General features: G+C 42.6%; 1 protein-coding gene across 2 annotated transcripts in view; it reads right to left on the reverse strand.

Annotated features, from left to right (window-relative positions):
* Nucleotides 1–11,375: 11,375 nt before the first annotated feature.
* The window catches only part of LOC140741286 (unconventional myosin-Ib-like), a 74,746-nt gene continuing 65,894 nt past the window's right edge, over nucleotides 11,376–20,227 (reverse strand). For both annotated transcript variants that reach the window (XM_073071307.1, XM_073071306.1), the window contains 5 exons: nucleotides 18,157–18,263; nucleotides 16,234–16,366; nucleotides 14,635–14,787; nucleotides 13,909–14,036; nucleotides 11,376–13,334 (listed from right to left, as the gene is read on the reverse strand). In XM_073071307.1, the coding sequence (XP_072927408.1) occupies nucleotides 13,211–13,334; nucleotides 13,909–14,036; nucleotides 14,635–14,787; nucleotides 16,234–16,366; nucleotides 18,157–18,263 (645 nt within the window). In that variant the 3' untranslated portion in view covers nucleotides 11,376–13,210. The remainder of the gene's footprint in view (nucleotides 13,335–13,908; nucleotides 14,037–14,634; nucleotides 14,788–16,233; nucleotides 16,367–18,156; nucleotides 18,264–20,227) is intronic.

Genomic DNA, 20,227 nt, shown 5'->3' on the forward strand with positions numbered 1-20,227 from the left:
TGTTTTAAGAATTCTAACTGCAGTCCTTGCCGCATATTGGATGTCTGCATTGATTGGATGCTGGTGTAACATGGCTGTAGGCAGTAACAAGGGCAGTAAAGAAACAGTTTACTCAAGAATTGAAGGCATTACTTGAGCAAGGCAATGGTGCATGTCAATTTTGAGCCAACAAGTTGATTTTGGTTGGGGAGAGTGGTTATTCTGCACAAAATAAACATGTTGGCCTAGCAAGAGGAAGTGAGGGAGGTTATTTTATCTCATGGCCATAATTGGCATTTTAGCAGAACAATTGGTAGAAGTGTAAGGTCGGTGATAGGGTTTAATAAGAGAATGGTTCGATGAGGTTCAATCAGTTTAAAATAGGAAAGGAAAACAATTGGTCCCACTTGATTGCTTTAGTCAGATTTCCATCCCTCTGTTGGTAGTGGCAGAGAGTCTGCTAGTGTCAGTTGTAACCCATGTCCACCTGCAATGAATAGTGTATGTGCTGTGAAGGAGAGGACTTCTCTTCCTGTTTTACTCCTTCAATGTAATTGGCTAGCTGCATCCTCCTTCAATGAAGAACAACAATGTCATGAATTCTACACTTTTTTGTGTAGCTCTGGATATTTTCCTTTCTGAGTTGGTATTTGTACATCTTAAACCTGATGCATTGAGGGAGCTAATAAACGTGTTAACTATTGAATTTTGCCACTGTTTGTTATGGTGAGTTTCAGGGTGCTTTTAATTGCTAAGGGAATACATACAGTTTGGTGTGCTTGGTTGATTTAATTTTGAAAGAGTGATGAGCATTCATGCGTACTAAATTAGACAAAAAGGTTATAAAACCCCATCTACTTGTTTTGCATAAAGTCTAATTTGATTTCTAGTGTGCACTTCAACAACACTGAAAAGGTCCATTGCAGCCTATCCCTGCAGGATCTTTACATTCACATCGAAACCCAACCCTCGAGTCCCATCGCTTTTCCAGTTATCACATTCAGCTACATTTGTCCATACATCGGAGAATCCAAATGCAGATTCGGCGACCGCTTTGCAGAATGTCTCCAATCAGTCAGCACCGAGCTTCCAGTTGGTTGTCACTTGAAGATCATGAGACAGGGTCTGTTCCACTGTTCGATTATGGCTGATTTATTTTCCTCCTCAACCTCATTCTCTTGCCTTCTGAAACCTCTGACGCCTTTACTAATTAGGAATCTATCAACTTATGCTTTAAATATAGAGTCATAGAACACTACAGCACAGAAACAGAAACTATTATTCTGCCTAGTTTCATCGACCTGCACCCAGACCATATCCCTCCCAGGAATGTGCTAATCCAAATTTCTCTTAAAAGTTGAAATGGAACCCGAATCCTGAACTTCAGCTGGCAGCTCGTTCCACCCTCTGAGTGAAGGGATTCTCCTTCATGTTCACCTTAGATTTTCACCTTTCACCCTTAACCCATGACGTCTAGTCTAGTCTTGCCCAACCTCAGTGGAAAATGCCTGCTTGCGTTTATGCTATCTGTACCCCTCAGAATGTTGTATACTTCTATCAAATCTCCCCTCATTTTCCTGTGGTCTAAGGAATAAGTACCTTTCCCTGTACCTCAAGTTGAGCCAACATTCTTGTAAATTTTCTCTGCACTTTAAATTTTATTTACATCTTTTCTGTGGGTAGGTGACCAGAACTACACACAATAATCCAAATTAGGCCTCACCAACATCTTATACAACTTCAACATAACATCCCATCTCCTGTACTCAGTACATTGCTTTATGAAGGCCAATGTGCCAAAAGCTTTCTTTATGACCGTCTACCTGTGATACCACTTTCAATGAATTATTGACCTGTATTCCCAGATCCCTTTGTTCTACCACACTCCTCAGATCCCGACTGTTCACTGTGTTACGAACCCCGTAACTGGGTCACTTACCAGCAAAGATAGAGAGGTCCGTTGAAGTCTGATGATACGATTTTTAACAGTATTTATTAGTAAAAATACACAAAAATAATATCAATGCAAACATACAGATAATATACGTCGTCAATACTAAATCTAAAAGTGCGGGTATAATAATAATCAATAAGAAATAAGCTCTATCGTTGTCTAGGGGATAATGTATTGTCCGATGGAAATATAAAAGTCACTCAGTTCATGCAGGCTGCAGCCTTTGGTTGGAGAGAGAGAGAGATTTTGAGAAACTTGCCGGCTTTCCTTTTATGATTTCGATCCGTCAGAGTCTCGTTGGTGTGGCCGTTCACTTGTGGCCTCTCCTTTAGCTAAGCCGTTCTTCCGTGGCGAGCCCGCCAATCCCAGGCAAGGGAAGGACGCACACGAGCTCCCCACCGGCTGTCGCTATTAAACGCTGTCACGGGATTTCCAGCGTTTCTCCTGGTGCGTCTAAAGGGGTTGTTCCCCAGACCCTCTTTTATCCTTACTCACGGGGTCTCAGATGTCAATCAGGTTGGGATGATGCAATCCCTCAACCAGCCCACTCTGGTCGTCCCCTGAGGGGCTTCAATGAATAGTACAGTACTCAATACACAATTCTGTCTCCAAGAGACAATGGCCGTTATCCACGGCTTTGTCTTGCTGAGGCCAGGACACATTCCAAAACCTTGAGGATTCTCTCTCATTTCCTGGGTCCCAGACCCGAATTAATAGCGATCTTGTGATTCTCAAAAAGGAGGGGGCGACTTTGTACCCTTCGGCCCCTCAGAGTTGCGGCACATTCGTAACACCCCCTTCCTTCTAAGATTTTTACCACCGGTAAAAATGAATTAATACAGAGTCTTATAGGATTTCAGAATCTAACACAATACAAAAGAGTTTTTTTTCACTACAGAGTAATACAGTTATACCTTCAATTCAGCATCTAAACAGTTAGCGATTACATTGTCACTTCCTTTAATATCTTAACATCTTGTACCTTAATAAATTCTTGTAGCATCAGACTCCAATTTAATAACCACCTATTTTTATTCCTTTTCTTCAGCAAACAAAAACTAAAGAGTTGTGATCTTAGCTTACGTGTATATTACAAAAGTTCATGCAAATACTAATCTTTATTTTACTTTCAAACTTAACAGTCATTCTTCCATGGGGTTGTCTTTATTAGTTACATGCTTTGTCGAAATCCCTTAAAACCGGATCCTGTTATTTAAAATGGCATCTCGTCAACCCTCGCCCCTTTTCCAGTTAACTCCCACGTGGTGAGCTTGTGCACCAGTGTGGAATAGGCTTTCGCCCGCTCCATTCATAGGAGTTATTTTATCAACAATGTGTTCCAAACTTAGACCATTTTCCGAATTTCCACACAATTCTTTAATTTTAAGCAAGTTGGTAGCATGAGTTTTCAGTTTAAACTCTGCAAGCGATCTCTCTTTGTCCAAACAGCATTTCAAATTCTGCCTCTTCACAGCACACTCTTGAATAACAATAGCGTGTGGGGCACCTTTACATTCCAAATCAAACTGTAATTGATTCGCAGGCACCGTGTTACCAAGCCATTGTCTCTGTAACCTGGTTGCTGCTTCTGACATCAATCCAGACTTTAAATTTTCTTCATTCAATTTAGGAACTACACTTTTCCCTTTCCCTTCAATAATAATATTCACCTCACCACCTTTTATCTCCTCACTAACTTTTAACACACCTTCGAACACAAACAACTGGGAATTCTCACTTCCCACTAGTACCAAGGTTAACCCTTTCTTCACTGAACCAAGTCCATCTGACCCACAAGGACTGCATTCCTTTTCAACTGAATCAAATACCTCAGACTTTTTCTGAGCTCCATTACTAGGTTCAGTACCACGTGCATCCACATCTTGAACACACTCAAACGGGACATCTGCCTCTTCCAGGCTTTCAATACCCGTACCCTTTTCAAATTCTAAATTCCCCTGATCCTCCCAGTTACTCTCTGGGCAACTCCCTTCCGGAGTAAACTCAACCCCGCGGGCTGAAACAACCTCATCTGCCAACTCAGCAGACTTCTTCATGGTAATGGCATCCTTTTCATCTAAGACTGCCCTCATTTCATTATCGGGAGCACATTTAAAATTTTCAACTTCTTCAAACAGTTCTGCCAACCCAGACAGATCATCCATGTCCAACCCTGGACCTTTTAACAGCCTTATCTGTTTCTCATCTTTACTCTGTGCCTCTATAAATTTCCTCCTGGCTAAGGGCAGGTCTACCTCCTCTCTCTTACTCTCTTTCACCTCCCTATTCTCCGTTTTACAATCCCCTAACCCCTCTTGGTACAGGGTTGATAAAAACGTCTCGGCCAAATCGATACTGGCCGGATTTTAACTGGTCTCGTTCTCAGCTGCCTTTCTCGACATGCTGCGAGTGGTCGCGCATGCGGGATAGATCTTGGAATCTAGGGGCGGGTCCTCAACACTTACAGACTGGCTCGTCAGCTTCATGGCCGACCAAACGTCACCACCAGCTAAATCGTTACCAAGAAGGATGTCTACGTCAGTTCTCGGAAATTCTGATCGCACCCCTATTTCAACTGGTCCAGATACCAGCTCACAATTTATAATGATCCTATGCAAAGGCACCGCTTCTGTCCCTTTTCCTATGCCTCTCAAAGCTACCATTCCAGTCTGGCGACCAAAATCTAGTACCTTACTGCTAATCAATGACAGCTCAGCTCCAGTGTCTCTCCAGATCCGCACTGGAACTAGTGTTTCTCCCTCTTTCACAGCCACGATTCCTTCTGAAATACATTTCTCAGACCCTTCTCGTATTCTGTCTACCTGGGGCTTTCTCGTCGATTTACTGATCACCACAACACATCCTGTAGGGACTGCTGCTTTCCATTTTCCTGTCTCCTTCCTCGGAGCAAGGCACTTAGATGCAATATGACCCACCTTTCCACAATTAAAACAGGTCATGTCAGGACCTCTCCTGCCATCTTGCCTCTCCTCCTCAATTTTATCACTAGCTCCCTGCGGGATCTCTGCCTCAGCCGGCGGGCTTTCTCTATCGTTCCCACGGTCTCTCTGGTAACTTTTATTCGAGGAAAACTTTGTCTTGTGGGTTAGGGCATATTCATCTGCGAACCTAGCAAATTTGGATATGGACTTATTTGGCTTCTCATTCAAATACAGCCGGATATCATCCGAAACACAACCTTTAAATTCCTCAATCAGAATTAACTCCCTGAGACGCCAAAAATCTTCTTCCACCAATTCTGCTGCACACCAGCGATCCAAGAGCACACCCTTCTCATAGGCAAACTCTGCAAACATCTGATTCCACCCTTTCTTTAAATTTCTGAACTTTTGTCTATACACTTCAGGTACCAATTCATAGGTCTGAAGAATGGCCTCCTTTACTTTCTCATAATTCTCAGACTCCTCCTCCTCCATGGACAATGCCGCATATGCCCGTTGTGCCTTCCCTTTTAACACACTTTCTAACAATGCCACCCACTGATCTTTGGGCCACTTCTGACTCACTGCCACCTTTTCAAAATGCAAGAAATAACTATCAACATCCGTCTCCTCGAACGGAGGTACTAACCTAAACTCCCGACTAACATTAAACCGCTCCTCTCCGTCTGACCCTTGAGCTCTTCGCTCTTGCCTTAACTTCTCCATGTCCAAGTCATGTTGCCTCTGTTTCACTTTCTCCTCATACTCCCTTTCCTTCTTGGCTCTCTCCTTCTCTTTTTCAGCCCTTTCCTTCTCTTTTTCAGCTGCTTCCAGCTGTTTTAACTTAATTTCATGCTCCCGCTGCTTCTCAGCTCTTTCCTGCTCCCTTTTCACCTCTAACTCCTTTAGCTGGAGCTCATGCTCTCTCTTCCTCTGTTCCGCGTCCAGCCTCAATTTCTCCAACTCTAACTGAGCCGTCCCACTAGCTGGTACCTTGTCAGGGATATTTTCCAATACCTCAGCCGAAAACACATTCTTCACAATATAATACTGAGTTATGGCCCTCCACACCTCCCGCTTTTTCATCGACAACCTCACCTCTGCGAGATTTAGTCCTTTCGCAATATTTATCAAGTCCGACTTTGTGGCAGCCTCTAGCTGTCTAGAGTCGGGTTTTCTATAAATTCACCAACGTCCATCTTTGCTGGTTTCCCGTCTGGTTACCTGCGCAACCAGACCCACGTTTGGACTTAAAAGCCCGATTCACTGGCCCTCCAATTTGGTATCAGATCCCGGACGAGCCCCCACGTTGTTACAAACCCCGTAACTGGGTCACTTACCAGCAAAGATAGAGAGGTCCATTGAAGTCTGATGATACGATTTTTAACAGCATTTATTAGTAAAAATACACAAAAATAATATCAATGCAAACATACAGATAATATACGTCGTCAATACTAAATCTAAAAGTGCGGGTATAATAATAATCAATAAGAAATAAGCTCTATCGTTGTCTAGGGGATAATGTATTGTCCGATGGAAATATAAAAGTCACTCAGTTCATGCAGGCTGCAGCCTTTGGTTGGAGAGAGAGAGAGATTTTGAGAAACTTGCTGGTTTTCCTTTTATGATTTCGATCCGTCGGAGTCTCGTTGGTGTGGCCGTTCACTTGTGGCCTCTCCTTTAGCTAAGCTGTTCTTCTGTGGCGAGCCCGCCAATCCCAGGCAAGGGAAGGACGCACATGAACCCCCCACCGGCTGTCGCTATTAAACGCTGTCACGGGATTTCCAGTGTTTCTCCCGGTGCGTCTAAAGGGGTTGTTCCCCAGACCCTCTTTTATCCTTACTCACGGGGTCTCAGATGTCAATCAGGTTGGGATGATGCAATCCCTCAACCAGCCCACTCTGGTCGTCCCCTGAGGGGCTTCAATGAATAGTACAGTACTCAATACACAATTCCGTCTCCAAGAGACAATGGCCGTTATCCGTGGCTTTGTTTCGCTGAGGCCAGGACACATTCCAAAACCTTGTAGATACTCTCTCATTTCCTGGGTCCCAGACCCGAATTAATAGTGATCTTGCGATTCTCAAAAAGGAGGGGGTGACTTTGTACCCTTCGGCCCCTCAGAGTTGCGGCACATTCGTAACAACTGTATGAGACCTGTCCTGGCCAGTCCTCCCAAAGTGCAACACCTCACACTTGTCTGTATTAAATTCCATCTGCCATTTCTCAGCCCATTTTCCCAGCAGGTCCATATCCTGTTGCAAGCTGTGATAGCCTTCCTCACTGTCCACTACACCCTCAATGACTTGGCCTCTATAGATACCTGTGGCAATGAATTCCAGATTCATCTCCCTCTGGCTAAATAAATTCCTCCTCGTCTCACTTTTAACTTGTTTATTTAGTGATACAGCAGGGAGTAGGCCCTTCTGGCCCTTTAATCAGCATCACCCCAGCAACCCCGAAATTCAACCCTAACGTAATCATGGGACATTTACAATGACCAATTAACCACCCGGTTCATTTTTCGACTGTGGGAGGAAATGGGAACACCCAGGGAAAATCCATGCATTCCACAGGGACGGTATACAGACTCCTTACAGAGGATGCTGGGATTGAACTCCAAACTCCAACACCCCGAGCTGTAATAGTGTAGTACCAACTACTACGTTACTGTGGTGCCTATGTTAGCATTAATGTTCTATCCCATTTCCCCTCTGACACATCTTTGGTCTCCTACAGTTCCACCAAAGCCCAGTGTAGGCTTAAGAACCTTATCTCACTTTCCAACTAGGTAAATTGCAGTTCTTGATGCTTACCATTTAATTCCAAAAACTTAAGGTAAGCTTCAGCTTTTCCAATTTGTATCAGAACTAGTGAGTTCTAATGAAAAGTCATCAATCTGTAATGGTGGTTCTTGCTCTCCTCTCCACTGATGTTGCCTGACCTGCTGAGTATTTCCAGCATTCTCTGCATTGTTTTATGGTTCACAGTTGCAACATTTTTTCTCCATCTCTGTTTTCACTTACCACTCACATTTCATCCAGATGAATCAACTGCAATGAACAGGCATTCATGACCCTCTGATTCAATCTACCCTTCATCCTGCACCTGCTCCCCTTGGTCCACCTATCACCTCCTGGCCCCATCTTGGTACTACCCCCTATCCTCTTCATTCTGGGCCAGCACCAATTCGAGTTGTGTCATTCAGTCTTTCTTGAACTCCACCCTTTTGTAAATATTCTCTCTGTTCTCTCCATCCCATCTCCTTTCTCATGAAGCATGTTTGATTCTGTGTTGTGACGGGATAAGATTTTTCACTGTTCTGAACTTTGCCGAAAGGTCATTGTCCCAAAACATTAAATTTATTTCTCTCCACAAAAGCTGCTTGATGTTTCCAACGTGTCATGTTTTTATTGCATTGTTTCAATGAGTTGTACACCTACACTGCATGCTAATTCTCCATGCTTTTTGGGGCAGAATTGAACATTATACTTTTATTTTGAAACTTGATTTTCCTATTAAAGAAAATCCAAATAATTTTTACTTCCAGATTGATTGCAGTGATATAGGTATTCATTATCTATTCCTTATTGTTTATAACCATAGATTATTGAACATCTGAGATACTCCCCTTGGGACTAAAAAAAATCCTTAAGTCATAAGAAATAGGACCAGTGAAAAGATGATGGCTAATCCTCAACCTTAATTCCCATTTTCCTTCCTGATTCCCTTTTCCCCTTGCTTTTGAATGTACTGAAAGTCTTGAGTATCAGTATTTCTGAGAGTATTCCAAAGATTCACAGCCATCTGAGTCTAAAAGTTTCTTCCAGTCCTAAATGCCTTATCCTTCCCTTGAAACATTTCCCTAAATCTGGAACCCAGCTGAGGGAAACAGCCCCTCGATGAGCCTCCTGTCGATCCCTGTCAGAGCCATGTAATTCCCCTTGGTCTCCTAAATTCTGGTATAATTACTTTCTCTTTCCTTGTTGGACAATGTCTTCATCCCAGGAATTAAGCTACTTAACTTTTGAACTTCTAAATGAACATGTCCTTCCTTAGAGTTCCAAAGACACTGCCTTCCAGCAGCTGTCTCCACCTTCACCCTCCCTCCCCCTGCCTTGGCTCCATTATCTTTTTTATTTTGTTTGCCTCCACCCATCATCGCTCTGACTCCCAGCTCCACTCCCCTCCCCTGCATGGTTCAATCTGCCTGTTATCTTACCTGCCCCTTGGTCCATCTATCACCTACTGGCCCCCATCTTGGCACTCCCTCTCTCCTCTTCATACTGGCCATCACCCCTCCACTTTAAGTCCTGATTTAGGGCTTCAACCCAAAAATGCCAACAATTCCTGTCTCCTACACAGATACTGCACAACCCACTGAGTTTCTCCAGCAAATTGTGTGTTACTGGTGAGAGGAGTATTAATTTTAGGCCGCTGTTGTTCCATTTTACACCATTGTGTTTTCTAAGAAAAAACGTGGGTAGGAGGTAGGCTGCAGGCTATTTTAAATGTCTCATTTAAATATTTTTAAATGCCTCAATGAATACTTCTCTTCAGTATTCAACAATGAGAGGGAACTTGATGATGGTGAGGACAATATGAGTGAGGTTGATGTTCTGGAGCATGTTGATATTAAGGGAGAGGAGGTGTTGGAGTTGTTAAAACACATTAGGACGGTTAAGTCCCTGGGGCCTGATACAATATTCCCCAGGCTGCTCCACGAGGCGAGGGAAGAGATTGCTGAGCCTCTGGCTAGGATCTTTATGTCCTCGTCCACGGGAATGGTACTGGAGGATTGGAGGGAGGCGAATGTTGTCTCCTTGTTCAAAAAGGTAGTAGGGATAATCCAGGTAATTATAGACCAGTGAGCCTTACATCTGTGGTGGGAAAGCTGTTGGAAAAGATTCTTAGAGATAGGATCTATGGGCATTTAGAGAATCATGGTCTGATCAGAGACAGTCAGCATGGCTTTGTGAAGGGCAGATCGTGCCTAACAAGCCTGATAGAGTTCTTTGAGGAGGTGACCAGGCATATAGATGAGGGTGGTGTAGTGGATATGATCTACATTGATTTTAGTAAGGCATTTGACAAGGTTCCACACGGTAGGCTTATTCAGAAAGTCAGAAGGCATGGGATCCAGGGAAGTTTGGCCAGATGGATTCAGAATTGGCTTGCCTGCAGAAGGCAAGTGTGGAGGAGCAGAGGGATTTGGAAATACATGTCCACAGATCCCTGAAAGTTGCCTCACAAGTAGATAGGGTAGTTAAGAAAGCTTATGGGGTGTTAGCTTTCATAAGTCGAGGGATAGAGTTTAAGAGTCACGATGTAATGATGCAGCTCTGTAAAACTCTGGTTAGGCCACACTTGGAGTACTGTGTCCAGTTCTGGTCGCCTCACTATAGGAAGGATGTGGAAGCATTGGAAAGGGTACAGAGGAGATTTACCAAGATGCTGCCTGGTTTAGAGAGTATGGATTATGATCAGAGATTAAGGGAGCTAGGGCTTTACTCTTTGGAGAGAAGGAGGATGAGCGGAGACATGATAGAGTTGTACAAGATATTAAGAGGAATAGACAGAGTGGACAGCCAGCGCCTCTTCCCCAGGGCACCACTGCTCAGCACAAGAGGACATGGCTTTAAGGTAAGGGGAGGGAAGTTCAAGGGGGATATTAGAGGAAGGTTTTTTACTCAGAGAGTGGTTGGTGTGTGGAATGCACGGCCTGAGTCAGTGGTGGAGGCAGATACACTAGTGAAGTTTAAGAGAGAACTAAACACGTATATGGAGGAATTAAAGGTGGGGGGGGGGTTATATGGGAGGCAGGGTTTGAGGGTCGGCACAACCTTGTGGGCCAAAGGGCCTGTAATGTGCTGTACTATTCTATATTCTATTTTCTAAATGTGATGTACGAGTGGCGTCCCATTTATAAAGTATTTCTTTTTGTGAGTCATTCACAGAGGAGTTAGATTGCATACACTGAATGCAACAGAGGATCCAAGTACACCAGTTATTTTTCTGAACAGAATTCTTCACTGAATTCACTGTCCAATTTGTTTGCATATATTTGAGCACAGAATCTTCCACGAACCAATGTATTCAATTGGTAACTTAAAGCATAATCTGATGAGAGTGATGAGTGAGATATTTGGTATTAAAATGTCCCTTGAGGTACTTGATGTTTCGGGCTAAGACCCTTAAGCAGCCCTGAAACGTCAACTGTATTCCCCACCGCAGATGCTGCCTGACCTACTGAGTTCCTCCAGCATTTTGTGTGTGTTGCTCAAGATTTCCGGAACCTGTACAATCTCTTGTGCCTCCCTTATATTTAAGGGTGTTAACCTAGAGAACTGAAGTTTTGTTACCCCAGCTAAAAATGGTTATATAATGAAGGATAAGGTGTTTTACTTGGTGTGAAGTTCATTTTGTGTTATCCATTTTTAAATAATTGAAAATAACTATTGCACAGTCTTTTCACTTTTCATAATTTATTGGTATTATATTGATTGGTATAGCCAGAGTAAATAAAATACTAATATATGAAAGTTTTTGAAAGATGCTTTAAGTGTTCTTGCAGATGACAGGGAAAGAAGCTGACACGCATGGTTGCAAGGTAGCAGAAATGTTCCACGGTGTTAAAGTTTGTTGTGATGTGAAACATCAGCCATTCCTCTGCTTCCAGGTGTTACCTGACCCACTGAGTTCTTCTAGCAGCTTGTCTTTTTTGCTCCAGATTTCAGCATCTTTTTCGATTAGATATCAGAGCAGATATCAGCTCAGCCAAAGTGGTGACATTCAAGGATTGTCTTAATGTTTTGGGAAGGAATTCCAAAGCTTGATGCAGTAAAGATTTATTAGGCAGCACATTTGCAGCCTGACTTCACAGGGTTCAATTCTTGATTTGATTGTTCCTTTGATATTGTGGTCGGATTCTACAGTGTTTTATTTTAATACCAAGTACTAATATTTAATAAAAACTACCTACTGTGGTATCGGAACATGTGAAATTTGAAAAATCCCAAACTTAACACCTTGTCGTGGTGAGCTAGGAAGGGGAGGGTGAAAGAGAAAAAGGTATGCTTTATGGAGCATCCTTTACTTGATAAAGTGTACATTATATTGCCTTTCTTGATATTACTGAAGAAAAAGTAGGGTTATTTCAGTTTGCTGCCTTGGTTCATATAGAAAGTAGGTAGATGTGACAAGCTTTATAAACGGAGAAAAAAATCATTCTTTGGCAAAATGGATTACAACTGTCAGGGAAATAAGCCACTAAATGGATCATAATCTGTGGGGTAACACTGGCTGAAATTCACTTTCTAGATTCAGGTGTGATAGAAATCACTCCAGTTAATTGCTGCTATCTTCCAATCTGAATCAGTCCTCTAGCACAGGGCTTGGGGTATAGTGGGGTAGGTGATTAAAGATATAAAGCAAAACACAAAGCTAGTTCTGAAATTCAGTAAGGGAGTTTATACACTCAGTGGCTACTTCATTAGGTACACTTCGTTAATGCAAATATCTAATCAGCCAATCACATGGCAGCAACTCAATGGATAAAAGCATGCAAGTATGGTCAAGAGATTCACTTGTCATTTGGACCAAACATCAGAATGGGGGAGAAATGTGATCTCAGTGACTTTGACTGTGGAATGCTTGTTGGTGCCAGACGGGGTGGGTTGCGTGTCTCAGAAACTGCTGATCTCCTGGGATTTTTACGCACAACAGGAAGATGACAGAAACTCAGATAATCTGGTGTTACAGAGTGGTGTGCAGAAGAGCCTCGAAGTGGATGGGCTACAGCAACAGACCACACCGAGCTCCATAAAGTGGCTGTTGAGTATACAGTATGTCATAATAATTCTGTTTGAGGGGGAAATGTTTTTTTGCTTGCTTTAGTTTTACCATCCCAATTACAAACAAACAAAATAAAAACAGGTTCAACCTGATGCTGAGGGAGGAATTAGCAGTACAAACTAAAATACGAGCATAGAATGTACAGCCTTTTCATGGTCCTTATTTGATTGGGTTTGAAATGGCTAAAGTCATTTAGCTACAGTGGTTGTCAAACTTTTAAGAGTGAAAATGTTGCAGCCCAGTCTCTGGTCACAAGTGAATTATACATTGCAAAACTGTGTTTCTGTGTGTCTGTGCAATTTTTTGACTTTCCATATGAATCAATGCATGGCATGCACAAGTTTGTGATCAGTAAAGCAATGATTATTTAAAGCTTGTTTTAAAAGTGCTGTCACTTAAAGGCCTTGTGTCTCAAATCTTCCACAACCATTGATGGAGGTAGGTACTGAGGCACTGGATTGGGTTAGCACCACGATGATCAAGGAACATGGACCTCGAATAGGTGACTATTTTTCTTCTTGCACACCGGACCATTTCCATTCTCATCTGTTCCTTTCACAAATTTCACAGAGACGGCATCTTTACTGAATTTAACAGTGAGTCTACAGAGGAGAAAATATAGTGTTGCATGTTATAATGCTGTACAGTGAAGGCTGAGCTATACACGGCATTGTATGCTATACCAAAAATATTTGTAATTCATAATATCTGTACCTTTAGGAATTTCCAGCCCCTGCCTTGAGCGCATAGGAGAAGCTTTATTTTGCATCTAACTGTGCTGTCCTTGCCCTGGCAATGTGTGATGAGACAGTGTGGAAGGAACTTTAAATGCACCCAGGGAACAGGTTAGACAGAGTGTAAGGGACATAGAGCAGGGGTTCCCAACCTGGGGTCCACCGACCCTTCAGTTAATGGTAGGGATCCATGGTGTAACAAAGATTGGGAACCCCTGACATAGAGGAGCTTCACTCTGTCTGACCTGTGGTGTACTTGCTGTTAAATTATGATACAAGACAGTGTAAAGGGAGCTAAACAGGTCCATGTCTTTGCTACCCTGCCCGGATGAGCATCAGGAGGGCATGGAGGAAGACTTGCCTTTTATCATACCTAACACCCCAAATCCTTTTTATTTAATTTCAAAATTCCAAGACTCTTAAGTATTCTGTGACTACTTACTCATCTTGTATCTTCACAGTTATCTTCTGCTGGGTGGTATCCAGTATGGAGCGATGCAGTTTGGTGACGAGTTCCACAAGATGGTTACTGCTTAAGAGGAAGTCTCCCTTAGCTCCAACACTGGACTTCTGGCAAGTTGAAGAAATTAAATTTGAACTTATTTGTCATTTTAGTCTCTTCAAAATGGCAAAGTCCTTCAGTAGTCTTAAATTTTATTCCAAAACCTGATACTTTATTTTCCTGAAATTAACCTCCCTTCTCCATGGTAGAATCAAGACAGCATGTTTACTGCACTCATTGAAGCACAAACACTGCAATACTTCATTTTCAGCACTAATACCCAACGTGAAAATCAGCACTAGTTTTTTGAGACTAGGACATGCAGTCAGTCGACTTGTTTTTTGATTTACAATAAGTTATTCTGTGACTTTTGAACATCATTTTGCTGTAAATTTCCCATCATCAGTGGTCTGCCTGTCCTGACCTTATTCAATGCCAAGTGGCTGAATGGGAGCGTGGCTGCTCAATTAACAAGGTGAAAGTAAAAAAAAACTTCAAATGCCAGAAACCTAATATAACTGAAACTGCTGGAAATACTCAGCATTCTAGAATATTGGACCACATGTTTCTTGTGCTGTTGGTTTCCAATCTCAGTATAATTCATGCATTGGTACTATCGATAGGTACTGATCACATCCCTCATTCAGCTCCCGACTACCTGCTTACCTCCACTAGATGTAGCACGAATAGTCCATCTTTACGTTCACTCATTGAGATGCCCTTGATTTCATTCATTTTGATCATGGTTTTAATCTGAGGGGACTTTGAATCTGCCAAGGCAAAGCAGCTGTTTGTCATTATCAGGATCCTTGGGGAATTCTGGAAAAGACGTGAAAGAACATGTAAAAAGGACCACAGTCAGAGTGACTAAGACCAACATGCGTACGTGTCAAAGTGCACATCTTATTTTATTCTCTGTAAGGTAGGTGCTAAATCATTTCTTTACCATGCTGCCCCCCCTTTCTTCCAACTACTCCCTCCCCAGGTGGATCTAGTGTTAATAGGGACGTTATCATACACAAATTCAAACATCTTGGATGGCTCAGGGGCAGGAATGGTTGCTTAGAGTGCCAGGCTACAGATGTTTCAGAAAGGACAGGGAGGGAGGCAGAAGAGGTGGGGGCGTGGCACTGTTGATCAGGGATAGTATCACAGCTGCAGAAAAGGAGTAAGTCATGGATGGATTGTCTACAGAGTCTCTGTGGGTGGAAGTTAGGAACAGGAAGGGGTCAATAATTCTACTGGGTGTTTTTTATAGACCACCGAATAGTAACAGGGACATCAAGGAGCAGATAGGGAGACAGATTCTGGAAAGGTGTAATAGTAACAGGGTTGTCGTGGTAGGAGATTTCAACTTCCCAAATATTGATTGGCATCTCCCTAGAGCGATGGGTTTAGATGGGGTGGAGTTTGTTAGGTGTGTTCAAGAAGGTTTCCCGACACAATATGTAGATAAGCCAACAAGAGGAGAGGCTGTACTGAGAAATGCTATTGGGAAATGAACCTGGTCAGGTGTCAGATCTGTCACTGGGAGAGCATTTTGGAGATAGTGATCACAATTCTATCTCCTTTACCATACCATTGGAGAGGGATAGGAACAGACAAGTTAGGAAAGCGTTTAATTGGAGTAAGGAGCAATATGAAGCCATCAGTCAGGAACTTGGAAGCATAAATTGGGAACAGATGTTCTCAGGGAAATGTACGGCAGAAATGTGGCAAATGTTCAAGGGATATTTGCATGGTGTTTTGCATAGGTACGTTCCAATGAGACGGGAAAGGATGGTAGGATACAGGAACCGTGGTGTACAAAGGCTGTTGAAAATGTAGTCAAGAAAAGAAAAGCTTACGAAAGGTTCAAAAAACCAGATCAAGATCTAGCAGATTATAAGGCTAGCAGGGCCTGTATTGTGCTGTAGGTTTTCTATGTTTCTATCTTTTCCCTTGTTGTGCTTCACCAGAAAAGTTGCTTGTGAGCACAAGACAAAATATCAGGTCCTGGTAACATCATAGGGTTGGGAAACAGGAGAACTGGTTAAAAAAAAGTGTGACGGAGCCATATTCTATCTGAGTACCTGACAGCATGAACATCGATTTGTCTGACTTACGGTAATTTCTCCCCCATTTCCCATTCTGGCTCCCCTCTCACCCCTTCTCTTCTCCTTACTTGCCTATCACCTCCTTCTGGTGCCCTCCTCCTTCCCTTTCTCCCACGGTCCACTCTCCTATCAAACTCCTTCAGCCTGGGGCATTGTCCAATTTCCTTACCTTTGCATCGGTCCTGTTAATTTTCATTACTGTGTCCATCATAAGTAACCTGCCCTCCATGCTGCTGACTAGCTTCTGATACTTGGCCTTTTTCTGATTGTCCAAATATTGGCCTTTGAAAGGCTGAGGCACACTGAAACAGACACAGGAACAGGTTAAATCTCAACGGAGTAGCTTGTGCAAATAGGGTTGGACCAACCCATGGAGGTAGAGAGAAGAGAAAGCTATAATATAATCTTGAGTAAGACTCATGGTCAAGAATTGAGTCCTATTCTCATTTATCCAGTTTACGGAAGTAAATACAGATGGATTATCAAAAACAAGTTTTCCTAGGAAGCAGCTCTACATCCACCTTGTCAGTGCCCTTCTGTATCTTCTATAAAGCCCAAGACTCTTAGGAACCAGGAAGTACAAGCAGAGCCCATCCATTCCAGATATCAGTTTAGTACACCATCTCTGAATGGTTTCCAACGTATTTATGGAGATGAATACTGTTCAGTACTCTCGATGTCATCCCCTCATTTTACTATATAACTGAAGTATGGCCTCACTACTGTATCCAGTTCCCCTAGCAATAAATGATGACGTTACTTATTCATTACATTACAAAAGACCAGTAAATCCATTGTATCCATTACCCTCCACATTCTCCCTTGTCCCACCAACACCTCCTATGCTGATCAGCTCTGATTATTTACCCCCCTCCCCACATACACTAGGGGGTTATTTACAGCAGTCAGTTAATCTACTAGCACACCTTTGTTGGGTGGAAACCAGAGCACCTGGGGGGAAAAAAAAGCACAAGGTCACAGAATGAACGTGCAAGCTCCGCTGGAGGTCGTAATTGAACTGGGAGTTGGGAGGCAGCAGCTCTACCTATTGCACCACTTAGTTAGTTCCCTATTTATTTGCTATATTTGCATACCAGCCAATCAGAATCCTTCTGCAATCTCTCACTATTTGCATAATTGTGCTTTTTTATTTTGAAGGTTAAAATGGACAGTTTTGTACTTTAGCATATTTGCCAGATCTTCACTTGTTCACTTGTCTATATCCCACTGAAGCCCCGTGTCCTTTCCTACCTACCTTCTGTCAAGAATAAATTTTAGCACCTTAATCACATCATTTATATAAACTGCAAAATCTTGAGGCCCCAGGACTGATCCCTACCAGTTACCAACCAGACAAAAGCCCACTTACACCTGCTGTTTCCTCTTAGTCTGCCAATCTTCTATGCGTGCTAATATAAACAGAAGGGATTCTGCAGGTACTGGAAATCCAGAGCAACACACATAAAAGCATAAACATGCATAAAAGCTCATGGTGCAGAAGGTGACACATTAGCACATGTAACACACAAAAAAAAATGCTGGAGGAACTCAGCAAGTCAGACAGCATTTATGGAGGGGAATAAATGGTCTACATTTTGGGCCTGAAATGTTGACTGTTTATTCCCTTCCTTACATGCTGCCTGACCTCATAAGTTCCTCCAGCATTTTTTTTGTGTGTTACATGTGCTAATGTGTCACCTTCTGCACCATGAGCTTTTATGCAGCAATCCTTTGATGTCGTGTCTTCTGGAAATCTGACCTCAGTGCATCCACCACCTCCCCTTTATCCACAGCCCATGTTAATCCTTCAAAGAACTCTATTAAGTTGATCAAATTTGATTTCTCTTTCCCCAAATCAATGTTGAATTTACCTTGATTTGCTTAAAGTGTTCTGATAATGACAGCTGCTCGCATTTTCCCAAGTTACATGTTAAATGATGTTTATAATACATCATGGGGAATAGGTGCCTCATGAAACATTGGCAAAAACCAGCTTGTCAAACAAGTCTCCGAGCTTTGAGTGGGAGAAGCAGTGAAGTTGAGAGATAATTGTCAGTAACGGTAAAGACCCAAGGTGCTGGAGAAATGGTACCTGGGAGCGTAGGAGGCTTTCTTATCCTTGAAGAGCTCACTGGCATACTGTTTTTCTTCCAGTTCTGCCTTCCTCTGGCTGGAGATTCCTTCCCTGTATTTCTTACACTAAGTGGTAAAGTGAGAAACAATTGTGAGATGCCCCCACCTTTTAAAGTGCTAATGCTGAAAAAAGAGCAGTCTCTTGCATCAGATGCAGTTTTGATAATTTTAACGTACCTAGTTACAAACTTATAAATGCTCCCTTTATTTTAGACAATAAGACATAGGAGCAGAATTAGGTCATTCTATCATGGCTGATTTATAATCCTTCTCAACCCATTCTCCTGCCTTCTCCCCATATCCTTTGATGCCCTTACTAATCAAGCCTTTATTTAAATATACCCAATGACTTGGCCTCCACAACAGTCTGTGGCAATGAATGCCATAAATTCACCACCCTCTGCCTAAACAAATTCCTTCTCACCTCTGTTCTAAATGGATGTCCCTCAATTCTGAGGCTGTGCCCTCTGGACCTACACTCCCCCACCTTATGAAACATCCCCTCCACATCCACTCTATCTACCCCTTTCAATATTCATAGGTTTCAATTCTTCTAACTCCAGTGAGTACAGGCCCAGAGCCATCAAACACCCCTCATACATGAACCTCTTCAGTCCCAGGATCATTCTCGTAAACCTCCTCTGGACCCTCTCCATTGCCACCAATCCTCTCTTAGATATGGAGCCCATAACTGCTCACAATACTCCTAATGCGGTCTGACCAGTTCCTTATAAAGCCTTAGCACTACATCCTTGCTTTTATATTCTGGTCGAAATGAATGCCAACATTGCATTTGCATTCCTTACCACTGACTCAACCTGCAAGTTAACTGCACAAGTACTCCCAAATCCCCTTGCACCTCCAATTTCTGAATTTGCTCCCCATCTAGAAAATAGTACCCCTTTATTCCTTCTACCAAAGTGCATGATCATATGCTTCCCCTAATCTGTTCAAGTACTTCTGCAGACTCCCTGCTTCCTCAACACTACTTGTCCTTCCTTCTATCTTTGTATCATCCCCCAACTTGGCCACAAAAACCAACAATTCCAACATCCAAATCATTAACATATAACGTGAAAAAAAGTGGTCCCAACACAGACCTTTGCAGAACACCACTGTCACCGGCAGTCACCCAGAAAAGACACACTTTATTCTCACTCTTTGCCTCCTGCCAGTTAGCCAATCTTCTGTCCATGCTATTATCTTTCCCATAATACCGTGGGCTCTTGTTTAGCAGCCTCATGTACAGCACTTCGTCAAAGTCCTTCTGAAAATCCAAGTAAACAACATCCACTGATTCTCCTTTGTCTGTCCTGCCTGTTACTTCCTCAAAGAATTCCAACAGGTTTTTCAGGCAGATTTCCCCTTAAGAAAACCACGCTGACTTCAGCCTATTTTATATTGTGCCTCCAAGTACCCCAAAACCTCATCCTGAATAATGACTCAATAATGGACTTCTGGACAGTATTTTCCAAGAACTTTTTTACTGTAGTCTGCAGACTAGATTTAGCATTGTTCCTACAGCACAAAATTAGTATAAAGACTGTGTACATTGACAACACAAGTGCTGACTCAAACACAGCTGATCTGAGTAATTCCTGTGTCAATCACTACCTGCAATCCACTACGTTGTAAGTGACTGAGAGAAATGCCTCCTCCATTCACTGCAGTTTTCATGAAGAAATAATCCAAAGGACACTACTGTGGTTTAGGTTGCAAGTTCTGTTTGCAGTAGTTCAAAAGAGCCAGTCAGTCTGTCTTCTCTCCAATATACTTTTGCCATCTGAAGGGCCGTCATAAAGTGGGAATAAATGCCCAAAGTCTACGTCATCAGTGGATAAGATTTGGAGTAGAAACTGACAGACTCCACTCTTCCACTCCAGAGAACAGAAACAAAGTCATAAGTCGCATCCCTACCATTACTAGGGATGAGATCAAACTCAAGACATGCTGAGGCTTAAACCTGGGAACTTACTGGTCAATGCCCTCTCTTTTTTTCCGTGTGCCATACTCTGCCAGAGCTTCGGCGA

This window comes from Hemitrygon akajei, chromosome 18 (assembly GCF_048418815.1).
Source record: "Hemitrygon akajei chromosome 18, sHemAka1.3, whole genome shotgun sequence".
NCBI lineage: Eukaryota > Metazoa > Chordata > Chondrichthyes > Myliobatiformes > Dasyatidae > Hemitrygon > Hemitrygon akajei.